Source organism: Syngnathus typhle, linkage group LG4, assembly GCF_033458585.1.
Source record: "Syngnathus typhle isolate RoL2023-S1 ecotype Sweden linkage group LG4, RoL_Styp_1.0, whole genome shotgun sequence".
NCBI lineage: Eukaryota > Metazoa > Chordata > Actinopteri > Syngnathiformes > Syngnathidae > Syngnathus > Syngnathus typhle.
In genome coordinates this window covers 16,873,512-16,892,441 of record NC_083741.1, presented here as the reverse complement: position 1 = coordinate 16,892,441, position 18,930 = coordinate 16,873,512, and the positions used below count along the sequence as shown (strand labels likewise).

At 41.6% G+C, this 18,930-nt stretch overlaps 3 protein-coding genes across 4 annotated transcripts; all 3 read left to right on the top strand.

The window, feature by feature from the left end:
• Positions 1-3,572: 3,572 nt before the first annotated feature.
• Positions 3,573-5,302, top strand: eva1a (eva-1 homolog A (C. elegans)). Its single transcript, XM_061277390.1, has 4 exons — positions 3,573-3,731; positions 4,148-4,264; positions 4,385-4,510; positions 4,883-5,302. Exons 1-4 carry the CDS (start codon positions 3,629-3,631, stop codon positions 4,993-4,995), a joined length of 459 nt encoding a protein of 152 aa, XP_061133374.1. The 5' UTR covers positions 3,573-3,628; the 3' UTR covers positions 4,996-5,302.
• An 804-nt stretch (positions 5,303-6,106) lies between these two features.
• Positions 6,107-13,124, top strand: xkr5b (XK related 5b). Its single transcript, XM_061277481.1, has 13 exons — positions 6,107-6,270; positions 7,027-7,116; positions 7,193-7,298; positions 7,456-7,622; positions 7,953-8,086; positions 8,175-8,253; positions 8,405-8,574; positions 8,819-8,930; positions 9,031-9,198; positions 9,288-9,481; positions 9,842-9,925; positions 10,084-10,264; positions 10,397-13,124. Exons 1-13 carry the CDS (start codon positions 6,162-6,164, stop codon positions 11,044-11,046), a joined length of 2,244 nt encoding a protein of 747 aa, XP_061133465.1. The 5' UTR covers positions 6,107-6,161; the 3' UTR covers positions 11,047-13,124.
• Positions 13,125-13,812: 688 nt separating this feature from the next.
• On the top strand, positions 13,813-18,396 carry ctsba (cathepsin Ba). 2 transcript variants are annotated; one of them, XM_061276191.1, is made up of 12 exons: positions 13,948-13,963; positions 15,515-15,620; positions 15,869-15,996; positions 16,079-16,164; positions 16,258-16,372; positions 16,465-16,580; positions 16,736-16,821; positions 16,903-17,049; positions 17,163-17,279; positions 17,381-17,509; positions 17,782-17,863; positions 17,947-18,396. In XM_061276191.1, exons 2-11 carry the CDS (start codon positions 15,548-15,550, stop codon positions 17,853-17,855), a joined length of 1,071 nt encoding a protein of 356 aa, XP_061132175.1. In that variant the 5' UTR covers positions 13,948-13,963; positions 15,515-15,547; the 3' UTR covers positions 17,856-17,863; positions 17,947-18,396. The 2 variants fall into 2 exon arrangements, with proteins under 2 accessions (XP_061132176.1, XP_061132175.1); XM_061276192.1 differs by lacking the exon at positions 15,515-15,620 and having other exon boundaries at positions 13,813-13,963.
• The last annotated feature ends 534 nt before the right edge of the window (positions 18,397-18,930 follow it).

Sequence of the window (18,930 nt, the reverse complement as noted above, 5' to 3'; positions counted from 1 at the left end):
CAGTGTTGCTGTGTTTTTGTTGTTGTTTTCTCGATCAGGGCACATCAGGGTTATGCTGTGTTAAAACCTCGGGTGTGGTGGCCATGGGGAATTTCGGGAGATTCCCGGACGGGTGGTCCATTCCTGACCAAAAACCATGTATCAAGGCTAGTTCATAAACATAACCTTATGAAAGGACAACAAAATTACAAATTTTAATAAAATACATTGTTCTGTTTATTTTTTAACTCCCCCTTCAACCTGTTGTGAATGTGATTTTTTTTTTTACACAAATACATGATTAAATATTCATCCAGCTTCTGTCACTCCCCTCCCACCTTTTCCTCTTCCACATACTGTACTTCATATTTTATATTTTCCACATGCAGTTGAGGGAAAGGATGCAGATATTTGGGAGATAGAGGGAGAGCAAGAGCGAAAGACTTGCTTTTCCTGTCGAAGTCTCTCATGTCACAGCTCTGCCCCCGAGGGCCCGACCTCTGCCTTGCTGACTGCCAACCAACCTGGAGAAGCTCAGCTCACACGGTAGAGGATGAAAGCTCATTTTGGGAAATATTCACCCTGCGAACTTCTATCAAGAAGGACGAATGGATTAATTATTTTTACTAACAGGCAACAAGACAACATCTATGTTTGGTGATTATTATTCATATTTTTGGCAGGAGTAAGACACAGGGAAGAGGAAAGGGGAGGAGTGGCGCTCAACACTGAGAGGAGCACAGACGCAGGCAAACAGGAGAAGGAAAGGAGCCAAGCGATGCTGGCTGCACGGAAACGTAAGTGTAAGTCCTCCTCCTTTTTCATCGTTATACAACTCCATCACTTTTTCCACCTTGTTTAATGATTTCGTGCCTCCACCCCATGCTCCCATTATGTCCATCTTCCCATGCTGTGTTTGTGTTTTGCCGTGCATGCTGTCTCCCTCGTGCTCCGCAGGTCATGTTAAAGTGTAACCGTGCTGAGGAGGGGAAGGCCAATGTCACATTATATTTACATCAGCTTCATATGCTAAAACGCACATGCAGTGTGTTTGAACCACACACGGAGAAACAAGATCACTTTGTAGACTGTGCAAGGAAAGTCCCTTAGCATAAATGTCAGCTTGAATTTTAATTGCTTTTAAGTAACAAAGACAAGAGCGGAACTAACACGAGCGCGGAACATTTCGTTGTTGTTGTTTTAGCAGCTTAATTTATTTGGTTGGAGCAGCAGTAGCTTTCTACAAAAGGACTTAATTGGCCTGGGAACATGACGATCCAAGGTTTCAAAATCCCTCTGTGGACTTGAATAATCTGACATGGTTCCCTTGAGCAAGGCATTAAATCATCAACCTGCTTAGGAGTGTTGACCACATCCAAGGTTTTACGTAATAGTACAGTAGTACAGTATTCATTTTCACATTTATGTCACCCTTCTATCATAAGTTCAACACAAGGCTTTGGAAGTGTTTAAAATTAATCAACAGGGATGTTACAAAAAATTATTCGAACTGTTTTGTAATAAAAGATGTGATAGTCAGGACAGACATCAGGATATTTATTGTCATTAAAAATCTATTTTTTAGGATTTAATGACTAATGAGAATAAAAAGATTTTAACAGATGAAGTTTACAGAATTGAAGTCATACTTTTTTCAGGGAAAAGTTTTAACACACAATATCATATAATATAATGTACATAAGTGTAATAATTCTTATTATGAGGCAGTAATGGTTGATAACAAAGTTGAGTACCAGTTGTCTGACATGTCAACTGATGGCATAGTTGTGAGTGGGGAAAGCTAATTTGAGTTTCATGTTCACGCTATCAAGCTACCTAGCAATTGACTAAGTAATTAGCAGACAGTTATTTTGGATTATAGTTCCAGGTGCTCAGACTTCCCCTTGCATTTAAAAACCATGCGTATGAAATATTCGTAAGACAGGAAACAACAGTCAAATACTGCATCTCGCTGGCGTCGGGTCGCAACCTCACAAATTGGTAAATTCCATATATTTCCCCTGAATCTACTTGTATGCTGCCAGGCAGGGGTGTTATTTTTATGAATTATGATCCAATCAGAAATATTGATAAAAGCTTGCTCTCTTTGATGATGCAATTTTAATTGTTGAAAAAATATGGAGTATTCTGGGTCTCCTAAAAAATGACAATTTTTCAAAAATGACCAATTCCAGAGATATATACATATGTGGTATTGAATTTTTTTTCTTCTTTTAGAATATTTGGCATTGTAATCAAGAAGTAATTAAAAGTAATGATATTACATTGCTTTTCTTTTTTTCTTAATGGTAACTATCAGAATACATTTTTAAAATGATTCATTGTGCAACTACCGTACCTAATGAGAAGTCCAGTCAGCGGAATGGTCGAGGCTTTGTCAACAAGTTCTGTTGCTATCTATTAATGAGCTGTCTGCTGGCCTTGTGCCTCACAATCATCTAAATACGTAACTGGAATGTTGCAATTTATTTTGCCGCTAATTTCTTTTGGGGGGATTGTATGAGTGTATTCCAATCTTCAATACAAGAAGGACTCAGGCTCCAAATCCTTTTCTGTTAGCATGATGGCCTTGATTTTTGCTCCAACAAGCACCAACCTAAATGGTCAAATGTCTCTGAGGGGGGAGGGGCCGGCAAAGAAGGGCATCCATGTCCTGCAGCACTCACACTCAACATCCCAAAACCACCTCGACAGCCAAATAATTTGACATCGCTCTGAGGACGCCGTCCATGTTTGTGTCATCTTGAGTCCCATTGGTGTGTGTATGAGTGTGTGTGCATGGCTGCGACACCAGGCTGACGTGTCATTCTTGTAACACAGAAAAATGTGCCTGAAGTGCTAATGAAAGTCTGAAATGTGCATGTTACTTGGCCCATGGTTGCACATGTAATACAGTTCAGGCTCAGATGATTCATAACTTGGGCAAAATTGGAGTAAGATTGGGTGAATGGGTATCCTCTGGTTGGATTGACACAATAAAGTGGCAAATGAGTACTGTACAGTATGAATAGGTTTTTTTTTCACACACACACACACACACGTACGTGTGATGTTTGGGACATCCCTTTTTATTCCCATACTTATGACACAGAATCTCATTCACTCTCGCATTATGACTTTCTGCTCGCACTTTTGGTTTTATTGCCCCCTTTTGTTTAATTTCAGGATAAATGAGACCCATTCACTCAATAAAGACATTTTTTTTAACTTGAGATCTTCCCTTGTAATCAAATCAATTGGGTCTGAGTGTTTCATCATTTTTCTTCTTAGGAGCACAACACAAACTTTGATAGAATAATGCTGTCTTAAGCAGTTTAAATTCCTCACAGATTCTTTATTTTCTTCATTCTCAGCTGCACATTAACTTTAGGTCAGTCAATATGATGTATTGTCATTTGATAGGTGTAAGCAATAAAATCACCTCTGATTCTTTGTGATATTACAGTCAGCAGCTTCACGTAAACTAGATCAATGTACCTAATGTTGTGTCCAGTAAATTTGTGCTTCTAAAATGCTTTGAAACCATTCTCTCTGTCTTCTGTTATTTCTTCCTGGTATGAAGAGATGAGTATGAGAACTCCGATGAGGACTGAAGAAGATTCCAATAAGATCAACTCCCTGTGAAGTGATGAGTACACAGACCACAGAGAGCACCAGCGCAGATGTGATGGTTGTCTCCAAGGAGATGGCATTGCTTAGCAACATACTGGCGGCTTACACCTTCATCACAGGTACGTTACATGTACGGATTATGCCCAAGTCTCAATATACTCTGCATCTTCTGTGACTATATAAGTATCTCTTTGGTCTCTTTTTCAATGTGACCCAAAAAAATAAAGGCTTGTTCATTGTGTATAATGTTCAGTATTTTTAGAGGCTTCAAGCAACATAATTATATATAAAAAACATTCTGATGCACAATGTGTGCATTCAGGGGTGAGAGCGCTGATGTGCTGTCACAATGTCGAGAATCTAGAGGGATACATTTAAAGGGAATGAAACGGGTCGCTTTGATTTGCCGTGACTGAAGTCAACTCTGACTACTCACAGTGGCGCAGCCCTCCCTCTCGCATATCTAATAGAGCCCTTATTGCTAATTGGAAAATGCGTTGAAAGCTGTTTTGTCTGTTTGATCTTTCTCTGTCAGACCAACCGGAGAGGACAGCTCTAGTCTTTCTGGGTGGAGTGTCTATCGGTCTCCTTGTCACGCTCTGTGCCGTGGTCTTCCAGATACATTGTCGCGCCGACTGTCACTATGGCAACAGTAAACACCCTCGCCATCGACATCACCATCATCATCGCCACAAGAGTCACCATCACGTCTGTCAGCACCACCAGCAGCACGTCGACGCCAACCCGGACAATATGGCTGTTGTCCCCTCAGAGGTCACCGGGCCGGCCGGGGACAGCGAATCCGAGGACTGGGATGAAACGACTAACATGTCGTCACGGAGACGCAGACGCTTCGAGAGGGCCTTGCTGCATGCCGGCATGTTTACATCAGCTGAGGGTATTTTACATACACGCTCAAAAATATGTGCATTAAGCTCCAGTAATATTAGCTATTTTCTGCAGAGGATGAAGAATACATGGCAATGAGTATTATTATATTATATGTATTATGTGTTGCCTCACCATTTGTGTTCAGGAATGTAACACAACAACACAGACTGTTAGCTCATCCATGGCTTTTTGCATTGTGTGCATTTAGCTAGGCTCCCTCCTTTCCTTGTTTAGCAAAGGTTGAATTCTTAAAAGTAGAAACATGTGGCAGTAGTCAGAAATAAGTTGATGCTGATGTGAATTGACGCTCATTGAGTGTGTGTGTGTGTGTCTGTGTGTGTGTGTGTGTGTGTGTGTGCGTGCGTGCGTGCGATATTAGAACTGGACCAGGCCCAGCGGCTAGAGGAGCGAGAAAGGATCCTGAGAGAAATCTGGATGAACGGACAGCCAGACATCAGCACAGTCACTCAGAGCCTAAACAGATATTACTGACAAAACACACTGAATGATGAATGAAAGGTAGGCAAGAGAAATTCAAAGAAAGACACACAAAACAACGAAGGACTCATGAACGTGTGACCCCAAATGGACAAAGTGACCATCATGATCTGTCCACACATTTGCTCACTAACATACATTTTGTGTTTCAAACACAATTTAAATGGTGCTTTTGTATACATATGAGGGATGTGAATGTGTTAGTTTATGGAATACACATGTTCCTTATTCCACCTTTTGTATGCATTGAAAGTTGATAAAGGGAACAATGGGCATGATGGTTTGATTCTGGTGCTTTTACTGTTACATGTGTTGCATTCCTTAAATAAAGTGAATGCATACATGAAAGAGTCTGTTGCTTGTACACGTGATTCAGCAGAGATGTTTAACCTATTTGTTGATGATGCAGTCTTTGTCACTGACAGGGGCCAAGGCAGTGGAAATATCACTTTTGACCCAAGTCAACGTTCAACCACTTGAATGAAAAAGTTTTTTAGGCCCCCAGTCATAGAGATAGAGGCCCTTAGAATTTCCATACTCCCCGTCCCCCCCCTCCCTCCTTCTCACTGAAACATCATAATAGGTGCTGTACACCTGACATCCAATAATGGTATCAAAACCTCTTACAAAGATTCAGTTAATTGGTGCAGCAATATATTTTCATACATTTAGTTGGTCTTTGGAAGTCTTTATAAAAGCTGAAATGAGCCCCCCCCCCTTTCCTTGTGGTTATATTCTGAGGGGGGGAAATTGCACACAAAATTTGTAATGTTGCGCCCTCATGAGGCAAGAATTTGTAATACCATATCTTCAAATGCGATAAACCAACTTCAGTTCACACCATTGCGCATTCCTCACGTCTCCCTCGTATGAAAACGTGAAATACAATGAAAAAGTTTGTTAAATAAAATGGATTTAAAAAACAAAACCAAGTGCAGGAGTCAAGTATGCTTTTCCCCGCTGCATGGCTTTTGTCTCTTTAACGGCAGAGTCGGGAGCGCGCAGCCCAAGTGAGCACGGGCTCTGCAGCATCACCAGCCCCCCCCCCTCCCATCTCCATCTCTCTCTGCCAGGATCAAAAAGACTGTGGGCCGCCAACCTGCAACCAGGTCTAGTCTGGCTGTTCCGGAGCACAGTGTGTGTGTCTGTGGGAGTCCACCATGAGGGACTACTCAGGCCCTGCCAGCCACGGAGGCTCTTGTGTGGCCTGCTGCCAAGTTTGTGTCTTCTTCTTCACTGCAGTCCTTATTGTCGCGGAGAGGGCAGCGCGTGAGTCCTAGCTAGGACACACACAAACACACACACACGGGACATGCATGCAACACTCTCATGCACTACCCTGCTGAAACAAATGATCTAGGCTAGTTATGGGACATAATTTCTGATGGACTGTTGCAAAGAATGGTGTGGATTATTGGTGCAACTATCAGTGAAAGTTGTGCTTGCTGTGTGACGTCACGGACTGCAGCAGTGCATGCTGCTACACCCTGCATGCATCCCATCAGAGCAAAAGTGCAGACTCATGCCACATGCCTTAACCCCTTCCGTGCCACACCATCCAAAAGTCATTTATTCGACAATACAAAATGCAGACTCTAGGAGCGTGATGCAACATTCCTGCACGACCTGTTTTTGGGGCAGGGTGATGGAGGGGATGGGCGTAGCCCTGTTATGGTTGGGACTCACGGAGCAGTAGAGTGAAGGTTTGGGACTTCATGTGTGAGGGGAAGGAGGGAGGCTGAGCTGTTGTATAGCTCCTCAGTTGGGATGAAGAGCATTGCAGAGGTCATATGATGATTGACTGTGACTATTATTTTTATTGATGTTATAACAATTGTTAATGTTCAAAGAAATTCACAATTACTGTAATCAACAATCAGTAGTGCCACACAAAACAGTCACGAGACGCATTGGTAAGCATTGACTGTAATCTTTACATCTAAAGCTACTCAACTGACTCAAACGTATTCACATTGTCTGCCCATTGCCTAGTCATGTTAATTTCTCTTTTTTTTCCTCCCCTAGTGATTTACTGCTTTGTGTACTATCTATGGGTGGGTCACAACTACTGCTATGCCCATCTGGCTGGATTCACCGCACTCTTCTTGCTACCAGGTAAACGAGATAGAGCGAGATAGAGAGAGGGATAAGACTGGTCTGGATTGATGAGTTTATATTGTGTGTATTCTAGGTTGGGGTCCACAGTGGCTCAGCTACTTGTGGTACCTCTCAGATGGAAAGATCCGCAGAAAGTCTCTCACCTGGACTCACGTACTGCACTTGGGTATTTTCAAAAGGTGGGGTGTGGATTAATTTAAATTAATTGTGTTTAGTAAATGTGCAGTGGTTATGGAAAGTGTTTTTTTAACTGGTATTGCACCATAGAGGCTTTCTTTTTCCACTTACATGCATATGATGGCTACACAGTATTTATTGTGTGTGCGGCCTTGGCAGGTTGTGGGAGTGCATGCATCTTTCAGACATGGACGTGTATGGCGAGATCATGCAGCAGGCCGACGTGTCTGCCTTGCGCCTGTTGGAGGCCTTGGTGGTCACTCTCCCCGAAACACTGCTCCATACCTACGTGCTCATCTGCACTGATATAGGCATCAAATCACCAGGTCGGGAAGATAATGTTACGCTACTCCCTTTTCTCATATTAAGAACAAATAAATGAATAAGTCTAGATTCACAGGCAAAGCACAATTAATAATGATAATAATACATTTTATTTGTAATGCACTTTACATTCGGAGGAATCTCAAAGTGCTACATGGCAAATAAAAACAAGAAAAAGAAAGCAAAGACAAGTAGGACATTTGAACCTGATTGCTAACCAAAACATAAGCACCGAAATTCATCAACAGTTTCTCAGATGAATTAAATATAATCTGATTATGTCGCCATTATTTTCCGGCACCTCATTCCTGTCTTTCTCTCTCGTCTTCCAGCATCAGTGTGTTTTGCCGTGTGTTTGTTATCTCTGGCCTGGGCGTTGGTTCTGTACGCCCGGGCATGTCATCTCATCAGACCAGGACACCTGCAAATGACCCCTGCGTCCATCTTTTGTCGACTCCTGTGGAGGGTAAACACTTAAGTGCTTTCCTGACAAAATACATGCCTTGCCGACTACAGGTGTGTACTTGACTTTGTATGTTTGTGTGTGTGCGCAGGTCAGTATGTTGGGGTCTCGATTCGGCGTACTCATGCTTTTCACACGGGTCTTCAAACAGTGGATTCTTGGCGTTATAGGTGAGTTAATCAGGCGTGCATTCACTGTATCCGGCTAGCAAGCTATGAGATATCCTTTATTGATCATATCTTGTGCTTTGTAAACACGACATGATCGACATCATGTTTTCAGTCAAGTATTCACAAAATGGTTGTTTGTTCATTGTGTCAGGTGTGCACTGGTTGGGGACAACATTTTGGATGGTTTCTCAGCAGACTGACATCATCCGTTCAACTAGTCGATGGAGACTCTTCAATCTGATTCTTGGAGCCATTCATATATTCTTTTTCCTCAACGTGAAGTACGGCCCGTCACGCTTCCGAATGGCTGGCTTCTATCTGGTATGTGACTCTGTGTGTGTGCTTGTGTGCACGGATATGCTTGTGTGTGTATTTTTATGAATGTATATGTGATGGTATCAATCAAACTTTAAGTGATTTATTTATAAAGGCTGATTTTGATATGCTAATGAGGAAAATTACTATTGAAAGGATGGATGGATGAATGGACGGACGGATTGATGGATGGGCGGATGAAGGGATGTTCAAATCATGACCAATTTTTTTTTTGCATTCTCCACTTCAGGTAATGTTTTTAGAGAACATTTTCCTCCTGCTGGCCTCGTCCTGGTTGTTCAGCATGGTGTCGTGGGATACGGTGGCCATCCCAGCCGCGGTCCTCTGCAGCTTCCTTATCGGTGAGGCCTGCTAAGTGCCTGTCAGTAGTTTCATTTCCTTCTTATATTTTATCGGCAAGCTTCTCATGCTTTATATTTATGTTCATCTTTTTGTCTGTAGGTGTAATCTCGTTGGTGCTATACTATCGCTTCCTCCACCCCAAATCCTTTGAGATCTTCCAGAGCATTCGCCGTCGGGGGATCAGCGGCGCCTGCATGGAGACTGGATCCATACTTTCGTTGGAGGAGAAAGTCACTCCTACTTTCCATCGCCATGCAACACTGTCTGGTCTGTTTGGTCTTTCAATTAACCAATCAGTCATACACAGTGGCGAGTAAGCTGTTCATCATTATGCCTGGGGTTGTGACTCAAATCAGGAGGCGGAACCCTTATGGAGCTCCCGCTCCAGTGGGAGGGCTGGAGGCATCATCACTGGCTGCTGATTCGATTGGCTTTGAAGACGGGGGACGTGCCCAAGATCTGGTCGCTCTACGGAGAAGGCGGTCTGGCTGGACTCATGGGTCTGTGTGAAGAGATTCACTATGGCAATGAACCTCGTCGTGTACCGCAGGTTAGTCAATGTCTTGGCTGGCTTGAGTATTCCAGTCAAATTTACGCCTTAATTACACCTATTCATTTTCCTTTTCTGTGTGTTTTACATTAGATTGACATTTATTGGCTGGCTTATTAATAAGAGCATAAGGGGGAATAAAACAGCAGTCGATTTTAACGTATGTTTGTGATGCAGAAAAATAAAATGATCATGAAAACAGTAAAATAAAAAGCCTATAAAAGTCCCAATGTAACCTCACCCTAGCCCCATTTTGAAAATAGTCCAATTCAGCTACTTCCTAATATTCAGCGTCTAACAAAGGCTCGCTTTGTACTATATTGTTTGCTATTGTAGTTCCTCTTTCCCCCCCCCCATCAGGATCCACGTGTCCCACCTCAGGTTCCTCAGAAGCTACAACCAGCTCCTCAACCACCCCCACCTCAGGTGATCCCAGCTCCACAGGTAATGCTTCAGTTATGATCAGAAAAAGCAGTTGCCCATTGAAAGATACACTCAGTGGCTACTTCATTGAGTACACCTGTCTAAAAAGGTCCAATACAAGGGAACCTGAAATTATCCAGCATAATAATGTTGAGTTTTGCTCTGTGTGCCTTCTCCAGGAGAGAGAGGTGGCACCGCCACCAAAGCCAACTCTTACCAATGTCATAGCCAGACCTGTGAGAAAAGCTCCTCCCACAACCATCCACGATATTAAACTGGTTCCAGAGATCATCCCAGTGCACGAGGCCATTCTTGAAGAGGTCACAGAGGATTTCAGTGCTCCACACTCAGAGGATAGAGGTTTGTTGCTATACAACATGATTAAAAACACAGACTGGTGTGTCAACAGAAGCACAAGTGGAGCTATTTAGGATGATATTATCAATTGTTCCTATTTCCCAACAACATATGTTGTATGTGTCCTTTTTACAGGTGAGGAAGAGTTTCAAAGTGCGATTTATGGCTCACCTACCCTTTCGTCACCTCCCCCACCCGGAAGCCTGCGCCACATCGACAGTAATGCTGGCACCTTGACCGAGAAGTCGTCCTCAGCCGCTTCTCTGGATATCAAGACCCCCGGCTGGTCACCCGAACGTCGCTCCCCTCTCCTTATCAGCTCCCCAGAGAAGAAAGCATCCACACCGTTAGATCCAAACCTTACCTCGTATTTTTGTGTAGATGCACCCTCTCCCTCCACTGGAAGCTACCTGGGCTGGGGATCTGAGCTGTCCCCCATCTCCACCTACCGAAGCCCCTACCGCATCAGGGAGGCTCGTTTCGTCCCATCTCCCCCGCGTCCGGAATCTCGAGCTGGGACAGTGAGTCCAAGTCTGGCCCCGGTTGTTATCATCCCTGCTACGCCCGGCACGACTCCACGCGCGACCCCGAGTGGGACCCCTGGTTCCATTACACCCGCGGCCTCCACGCCCACCGCCTCCACGCCTGCTGCGTCCACTCCAGGTGCTGCAACCCCTGCGAGTGCTACTACACCCAGCACCCCGATTGTGCCACTCACACCGGTCATCTCCCACGCCAGAAAACAAATGGTCCAGTTGGTGGACAGCAGAGAGAGGGCGGTGTAAGATGAAATCATAAACATTCACTGACCATTAGGTACACCTGCAATGGATGTTTCACAAATTCTAGTATTTTGGTAACCTTATTTGTACATTATTTATATATTATTATTAGTTTTTTTACCTGCTTGGCATGTTTCAGCCACTTCCTGTCGCCTTCCTTGGAAGCATCAAAACATGTTAAGCAGGTAAACAAACTCGCCTCTCTCTTACTAAAAGAAAGTATATAAGTAATTTATCAAGTGAAGAAAGTATGAACATTCACCAAAGACCTAGTAGTTTGTGACTCATGGACCTCTTCGTTGTTAAATCTGGCCCACTGAGATGATCAAAATCCCTGTAATATTTGTTCCATCAATTTAGCCCTTGTCACCTAAAATTAATTACATAATGTTTTTATTTAATCACTTCATTAAATAAATGGTAAAATGATTCGTTATAAATAATACCATTCAGAATTGTATGAAATAATTTTACACAAAGGTTTACCGACCCCTGCTTAACACTATGGTGGAGGTGTACCTAATGTAGTGACTGCACAGGATTTTGTGATGGAAAAAAAACACTATTTGAAGCATGCCTTCTGCCTGCTCATTACTTGTACACAGAAAATGTGCAGACAGTTTCTTTTAACTGGTAGGCTTAATCAAAATTTCCCTACAAGTCTTCAAACGAACTGAAACAGAACAACACGTTTATTTTTCCGATCAAAAATACCAAGTGGAAGATCTCCCTGCTGATAAAATCGTATTTACGCTTTCAAGGAGGTTACCAAAAAATAAATAAACTCATTTGCATTATGGTGACATTTGAGATTTGTTTTCTCGAAGTAAGAAATCAGTTTACATGAAATGCTGTCTTACATGGTGCAGCCTCTTTTCTAAACCTCGTGGCTTCTTGTGAATTCTTACAAAGCAATACCGACAAGTTTGTTTTTATTGATTTAGGAAAACATATTTATCAGATTTCATATTTAAATTTTAATTGATCATTAGAGTATACTTTTAATCACTAGAGTAGCAGTTTTAGTTGTTCTGTGTGGAGGAAAGTGAGCCTCCTGTCAGAGAACAGGAAATAGTTGGGGTTTTGCTTCCTTGTTTTTGTCTTTCCTCAGAACCTCTTTTTAAGCAGAAACTAATAATGTATTCAGTTGACACTTTCAACATCTAACGGATATTAACACTAGCACATTTTTTATTTGAATCAGCCTTTCAGAACAATCAACAACACGAAATAAACCGAGCCTGGGGGTCAGCTAAATATCAACAAGCGCACGGTAAAATGAGTACAAAAATAAAATAAAAACAGCAGTTAACTTAGCAGTGCTTTAAATACTTTCTTTATTTTTTGTCAAGCTACTGCATATGCACCTAAGACATTGGAAACTAGCTTGGTGCATTTCGTTGGGACCATGTGATGAGGAAGATTTAGCAGTACAGAACAGATGTGAGTCCTGCCAATCATGTTTTATTTGAACAATCTGCTCTGTTCTGCTGTCATTTGAAAGAGGTCACAAGTGAACTTCTCTTTTGAGTACATACACTGGAAGGTTAATCAAACAAATCCAGAGAAGTGATATCTAACTATGAAGAATATCTGCATGAGGAGCACATGCACCCGCTGCACACACAGTAGTCGACATTACACATGCTTGGATGTGAACGCCACAGCAATAAACCAGCTAATAATAATAATTCATTAAATTTGTATAGCGCTTTTCAAAAACCCAAAGACGCTTAATGACATGTATCTTTGTGCACTAAAAGAAAATATACACGCTTTAGACTGCAGAATTATTTTCATGAATCGGTGCTTTTCTGCAAACATGACTGTTTGTGTGTGTTTGCATTGCCTCCTAGTAGCCTAAAATGCATTGCTTTGAAGTTACACTTTTTTTGTCTAGAATTTTTTTTTGTTTTTTTACATATATGAGATGAGTGGACATATGTGGTACACTATTTGGACGTTTTTGTCCTTTACTCTTATCAATAGACACCCATCTTGACTGAGATTTCCCACTGCTGCTGTGGTTGATGGTGACACTAACTGTGCTATTGTGACAAAATAAAGTCATTTAACCTTGATGAAAAGTTGTACTGCGTGCTGCTCTTTACGTAATTTGGCTGATGAAATGCCACTATAGCTCTTGCGCAACCTGTTTGGTCAAATCAGAGCGATGGTAGTTTTCATAACTCCTCATTCCTAAAGTCTGCAGACAGTGTTAGAAGGAACAGAAAGCTGCAGATATCAATCAGCATATTCTTTGTGGTCAGACAAACTCAAAAATTATCACGCAGCTCAGAATCACATAGGAATAAATAAGACATTTGTGACACTATATAAATATTATTCAATACTGATTTGTTGTTTCCCATAATGACAAAAAAAAAAATTGGGGTTATATTTTATATGTGTGTGTTTATTTGTTGAGCATGCCCATCAGTGCAGAACAGGGATGGGCAAAATGTGACCTACAGAGCATTTAATTATGAAATAACCCTCCGGCCTTGTTTGATTTTACCACTCTCTTATCTAGTTTTGTGGATATTTTTGTTGTATTGTAGTCTCAAATGATTCAATTTTTTTTCTTGCATTCATTTATTTTGTCTCGTTTTTCTGTCATCCAGATGTGTTTAATGTAATGTTTTGTATGTAATGTCTTAATGTAATCTCTTTCAAAAAAATATTTTCTGTACTTCCCAGCAAATTTTATTTTTCCATATTTTATGTAAACTTTTGTAAAATTATTTTTTTACCTTTACGAATGCAATGAGCCCGTTCCTGACGATCACATGAGCGGCATGTGACTAGTCACGTGATTTCACATCTAAATACATCCGCTGACTGTCGCATAGTTGATTCCACTCTCACTCACCGTCAACCGGCAATCCGAGCAATCTTTTCACCAAAGAACTAGCTGCAGGTAAATATTCTCTTTATCACCGACTTGATCTTTAGCCACACAAACGACACGATCACGCTAAAAGTTAGCAGCTAACAAGTCACACTTCATAAACAAACAAGACAACAGACAAATCGATCAATTTTTTTTTTTTTTTTGAAGTAACACTAAGCTATTTATACTTGTACGAGTAGTTTTACTGTAATTGTTTCATGTCTTATTATAATGAAGTAGATTTAATGACTCAGCAAATTATGTGCCTGTAATTGGGCAATAGACGACTGGATAAATACTCGCATCCAATGTGGGCTGCAAGACGAGTGCACAAAAGGTTGGAGAAAACCAAATGTTATACGTTAGAAGTGTGCAAAAATAACTATTCAGACAACATGCGAGATTGTCTTTTTTTTCCCCTCCATGTTGTCTGCTGGGATGAAGTAAACAAGTACCCATCAATGAGGAATGAGCTCGTTTGTAATTGGGTATCTGACATGTGAGGGCAAGATGAAACCTGCAGAACCCTGACAACCTTTGATAGTCTTTCTATCAGTTTGGTCTGCTGGCCCTTTTGCAGATCCACAACAATGAAAAACAATAGTGGCTGTCTATTTCCTGTCCTACTTATTGTATTCATTCAAATGCACAGTGTCAACAGATAGAGCCATTCTGAAGTAATTCAGATAAGAAGTGAACATGTAAGGAGGCAAAGTCTAGTTAAGAGTAACGTGACTCAGGATGGTGTTTCTCACTGGCTGTAAACCAGTGTGGTTTCAGTTACGACTCACCGAGCCTGTAAACTAAACGGCAATCACAACAAAACTTTGGTTTCTGAAGTCAATTCTGCACGTAACATAAATGTACAAGTACGAGTATGTTTGCAAATTCTTTGAAGTGGGTACAATGTTATATTGTCAGTTTGCACTCGTGGGTGGTTCACTTCCGTCACATTTGAACCGTTGCTTCTGGTGCAGTATTAACATTTCGCCTTGAACGACGCAACTTTGTACTATTAATGGTTTGGTAACAACATTGGAACCTTGACGGTCAAACACGAATAACAGAAAATACCCAGAACAAGGTTTCAATATTTTGGTAGCAAAATATCACAAATTCTCTTATTATGACAGGAGTGTCGTTCTACACCACTCTATGCTGAACATTTGATGGAAAGCATTTAATGAGATTAATGCAAATGCATTTCAGGACGTTTAGAGAATTATTATTGTTTATGAAGGCAGATGATCATGTCGAGATGACAAATGACTACGAAAATATATTGATGTAGGTTTCAGGACAATTTTGTGTTACTTCCCTTTTTTCACTTTCAGTGATGAGGAATAAATTCACCTCACCCATGTCACATTGAATGGAGCCACCTCCAACATGTTCACTATTTTCACTTCTCTAAAAACCACCCATGTCTCAACACTTATTATGTTGAGGGTAGTATTTTATTTCCTACCTGCGTCATTTGCTCCTTTCCCAGAATGTTTTGATATGATTCTATTGTTACATGATAACGCTGTGCCTGTAATGACTTTAATGGATCTTGAGAAGCCTTTTAATCCGAAGCACAGGGCCCGCTTCATATCATCGGCATCTCTAATGGCTGCTTGTCCTTCATGCTACAAACTGAAGTGCCCTTCAAACTGCATTGCAGGCACAATTTTGCATCAGGGTCAGTTTTCAGTCAGAGTAAAACCAACATTAAAAAGAACAATGTGTTTCACAAAGCTTTATAAATAAAACCAATTCCTTGAATGCAGTAGACTGTTGTTGTGTGTTGATGCAATGTGTTTGCCCACTGAATTTTCTCCGTTTAGTCACTTGTGACCTTTTTCATTTCGAGCAACGTTCTTTCATACCACATCCGTTGTTTGTTTTAAATATAAGTCAAATTGAATATTCTTTTGTTGGTCGTTTCAGGCAACATGTGGCGTGAGTCCCTCCTCTTATTGGCTGCCGGCTTGTCACTAAGCTTGGCTAAACCGCCCATCCACCCGTTGTCCACTGAGATGGTTGACCACATTAACAAGATGAACACTACCTGGAGGGTGAGTTTTTTTTTGTTTGCTTCCATCCTGGTTCCCACGCTTCTTTTGCTCATGTCTGCCTACGCGTGCTCCTCTGCTGCAGGCCGCTCACAACTTTCAGAAGGCCGACTACAGTCATGTGAAGAAACTCTGTGGAACGTTTCTCAAGGGACCAAAGCTTCCTGTCATGTGAGTGTGTGACAAGCAAATTATCTGCTCTTTCTGCTAAAGTGCAAATTGTGCTTACATTTAAAGTCAACTAAAACTTTCCATCATATGTAGGGTTCAGTATGCTGACAATGTGTGGTTGCCAAAGAACTTTGACTCCAGGGAGCAGTGGCCTGACTGCCCCACACTGAAGGAGATCAGAGACCAAGGCTCCTGTGGGTCCTGCTGGGTGAGGAACCAACGTTATTTGGATTTAGAATGTTTTTTTTGTTGTTGTTTTTTTTCCTTTGAATGCATTCCTAACACTGAATGTGTTTCCAGGCATTTGGTGCCGTGGAGGCCATATCCGACCGTGTATGCATCCACAGCAATGCCAAGGTCAGCGTGGAAGTCTCGGCAGAGGACCTGCTGTCCTGTTGCGATGCTTGTGGCATGGGGTAAGATGACCGCAACTCTTTTATTTAGCTCAACAGCGCCCGAAGCAGGCGCGACTTGCCGTCGGCATGAACGATTTACACTATGTCCAAATGTGACACTTGATTAAAATGGCAATGGAATTTGGACATCAATTTCAAAAACGGACCCCTTTTAGATGTAATGGTGGCTACCCGTCAGCAGCCTGGGAATTCTGGACTGGTGAGGGACTGGTCTCTGGGGGGCTGTATAACTCCCACATTGGTGAGTGACGCACGTAAAAGAAACCACAAGGGAGCGCTTAACCGTGCGAGTTTGGAATCACATCATCTCCCCTGCACGCAGGTTGCCGGCCCTACACCATCGCGCCTTGCGAGCACCACGTCAACGGTAGCCGACCTCCCTGCACTGGCGAGGAAGGACACACACCCAAGTGCATATCCATGTGTGAACCCGGTTACACACCCAGCTACACGCAGGACAAGCATTATGGTAAAAAAAAAACGTTATTTCTAGAGCTTGAATGAGGGCAGCTTTAGAACCAATACGTTTTTCAAAATTATTTAGAAATGTATTGACCAGCGTTATTTTCTGGTGTGATTCAGGTAAAACGTCTTACAGCGTTTTGTCAGAGCCAGAACAGATTCAGATGGAAATATACAAGAACGGCCCAGTAGAGGGAGCCTTCACGGTGTATTCGGACTTCGTTCTATACAAGTCTGGTAAGTGGGGAATAATATACAAATCATTTCTTTCCACATTTTTTACGTTTATCATTCACTTCTGTACTAGTTAAGATGTTGCCTCTTATTCCTATCTGCAGGTGTGTATCAGCATGTGTCTGGGTCCATGCTGGGTGGGCACGCCATCAAGATCCTTGGCTGGGGTGAGGAAGATGGCGTCCCCTACTGGCTCTGTGCCAACTCCTGGAACGCTGACTGGGGTGATAATGGTGAGAGTCTATTTTAGTTCATTCTGCCAATTTGTGGCCTAAAAAGCTAATTTCAGGTTAGTGTGTTATCCGTCATCACTTTCCAAATCAAAATATTAAAGTGCAGAACAGACAGCTTCACTTTTATACTGTGCAGTCACAGCAGGCCCACAATGACCAATGGCACAGAAATGCATGGCATCACACCAGATGTCCTTTGGATTTGCCCGTTTATTCAGATAAAGGCTACAAACTGATTGTTAGCTGCGTTTTTGTCTGCTTCATTTTTTTAGGGTTCTTTAAAATCTTGCGTGGATCAGATCACTGTGGCATTGAGTCTGAGGTTGTGGCGGGTGTCCCCAAGTAAACTCAAAGGTAAGATGGAATCGCGAATTGTAAGTTGTAAAAATCCTGGAACTCTCAATTGAAGCCTGTTGAGCCTTCCTTTCTCTGTGCAGGTCTTTGTGTCCACATTCGACATTTGCTCGCTAGAGGGCGACATACTCCACCTGCCTGCACTGAAATGTCCCTGTGTTATTCTAGTTTTGTCCGCAGTTCACTTTTACTAGTAGCAAGGATTTGTAGGTTGATTTTTAGAATGTCTACGATCACTGTATGTGCCTGAAAACTTTTTTTTTTTTAATTTGACTGTCAAAGATGTTTTTATTCATGTCAGACTTTGCCAGCCTACAAATTTGATCGGCCAACATAACTATCTTGAATGTATCCTATGTCTTGTCAATACAGCTTCTGCATTGTGATTTTACTTTTTTTTTTGGGCCATTCTGTCTATAATTAAGGACAGAGTTTGAAAGTTTGTGATTTTAATCACCTCCCTGCAGTGAACAAAATGCTGGCATACAACTGTTAAACTCTGAATAAATGTTTTAGTTTGGTTCTCGTTCTGAGTTTGTGGTCAATGCATATTTATTTTTCCAAATGTAACTCATGCAAAGGAATTTTACGGGAGTATTTTAATCCAGTCATTTATTTATTTTGAATTTTACTACTTGCTCATTGTTTGACCGTTCATAACGGCACCTTTTTCCATTAAAACTGTGTTCTGAAACGTGAACAGTGATTGCGTTATAGAAAATAGATTTTAGAAATAGTGATAGAGCACTTCCAACCTTTTATAGATAATAGAGCGCCAGTCGTTAATTATTAATAACAATAGTGCTTTGTCCAAAACTCGTCTGCAAAGCAGCTTTGTGAACCTTTATAATTGATTTCAATGTGCAGTACTACATTTCAGTGTATCTGAATTCCATAAGACCTCAAACGACCTTGTTGGTGACTTTATTATGCCCGTGAGAGGAACTGGTTTCTCTAACTCGGTCGATGAATCTTGTAAATATGGTTTATATTACGATTGTTTGTATGAGAGATTTTCGAAACACGCTCCAGGCTACTCTACTTCCGCCTTGTTGTCAAAATAAACA

Excerpts from the sequence above, each read along its gene's own strand:
- eva1a (XM_061277390.1), top strand. The coding sequence starts at position 3,629 with ATGAGTACACAGACCACAGAGAGCACCAGCGCAGATGTGATGGTTGTC. Across the intron at positions 4,265-4,384 it reads CGACTGTCACTATGGCAACA|AGGTCACCGGGCCGGCCGGG; the intron begins GTAAACACCCTC and ends TTGTCCCCTCAG. Across the intron at positions 4,511-4,882 it reads CATGTTTACATCAGCTGAGG|AACTGGACCAGGCCCAGCGG; the intron begins GTATTTTACATA and ends GTGCGATATTAG.
- xkr5b (XM_061277481.1), top strand. The coding sequence starts at position 6,162 with ATGAGGGACTACTCAGGCCCTGCCAGCCACGGAGGCTCTTGTGTGGCC. Across the intron at positions 6,271-7,026 it reads TGTCGCGGAGAGGGCAGCGC|TGATTTACTGCTTTGTGTAC; the intron begins GTGAGTCCTAGC and ends TTCCTCCCCTAG. Across the intron at positions 7,623-7,952 it reads TATAGGCATCAAATCACCAG|CATCAGTGTGTTTTGCCGTG; the intron begins GTCGGGAAGATA and ends CTCGTCTTCCAG.
- ctsba (XM_061276191.1), top strand. The coding sequence starts at position 15,548 with ATGGCTGCTTGTCCTTCATGCTACAAACTGAAGTGCCCTTCAAACTGC. Across the intron at positions 15,997-16,078 it reads AGATGAACACTACCTGGAGG|GCCGCTCACAACTTTCAGAA; the intron begins GTGAGTTTTTTT and ends CCTCTGCTGCAG. Across the intron at positions 17,510-17,781 it reads CGCTGACTGGGGTGATAATG|GGTTCTTTAAAATCTTGCGT; the intron begins GTGAGAGTCTAT and ends TCATTTTTTTAG.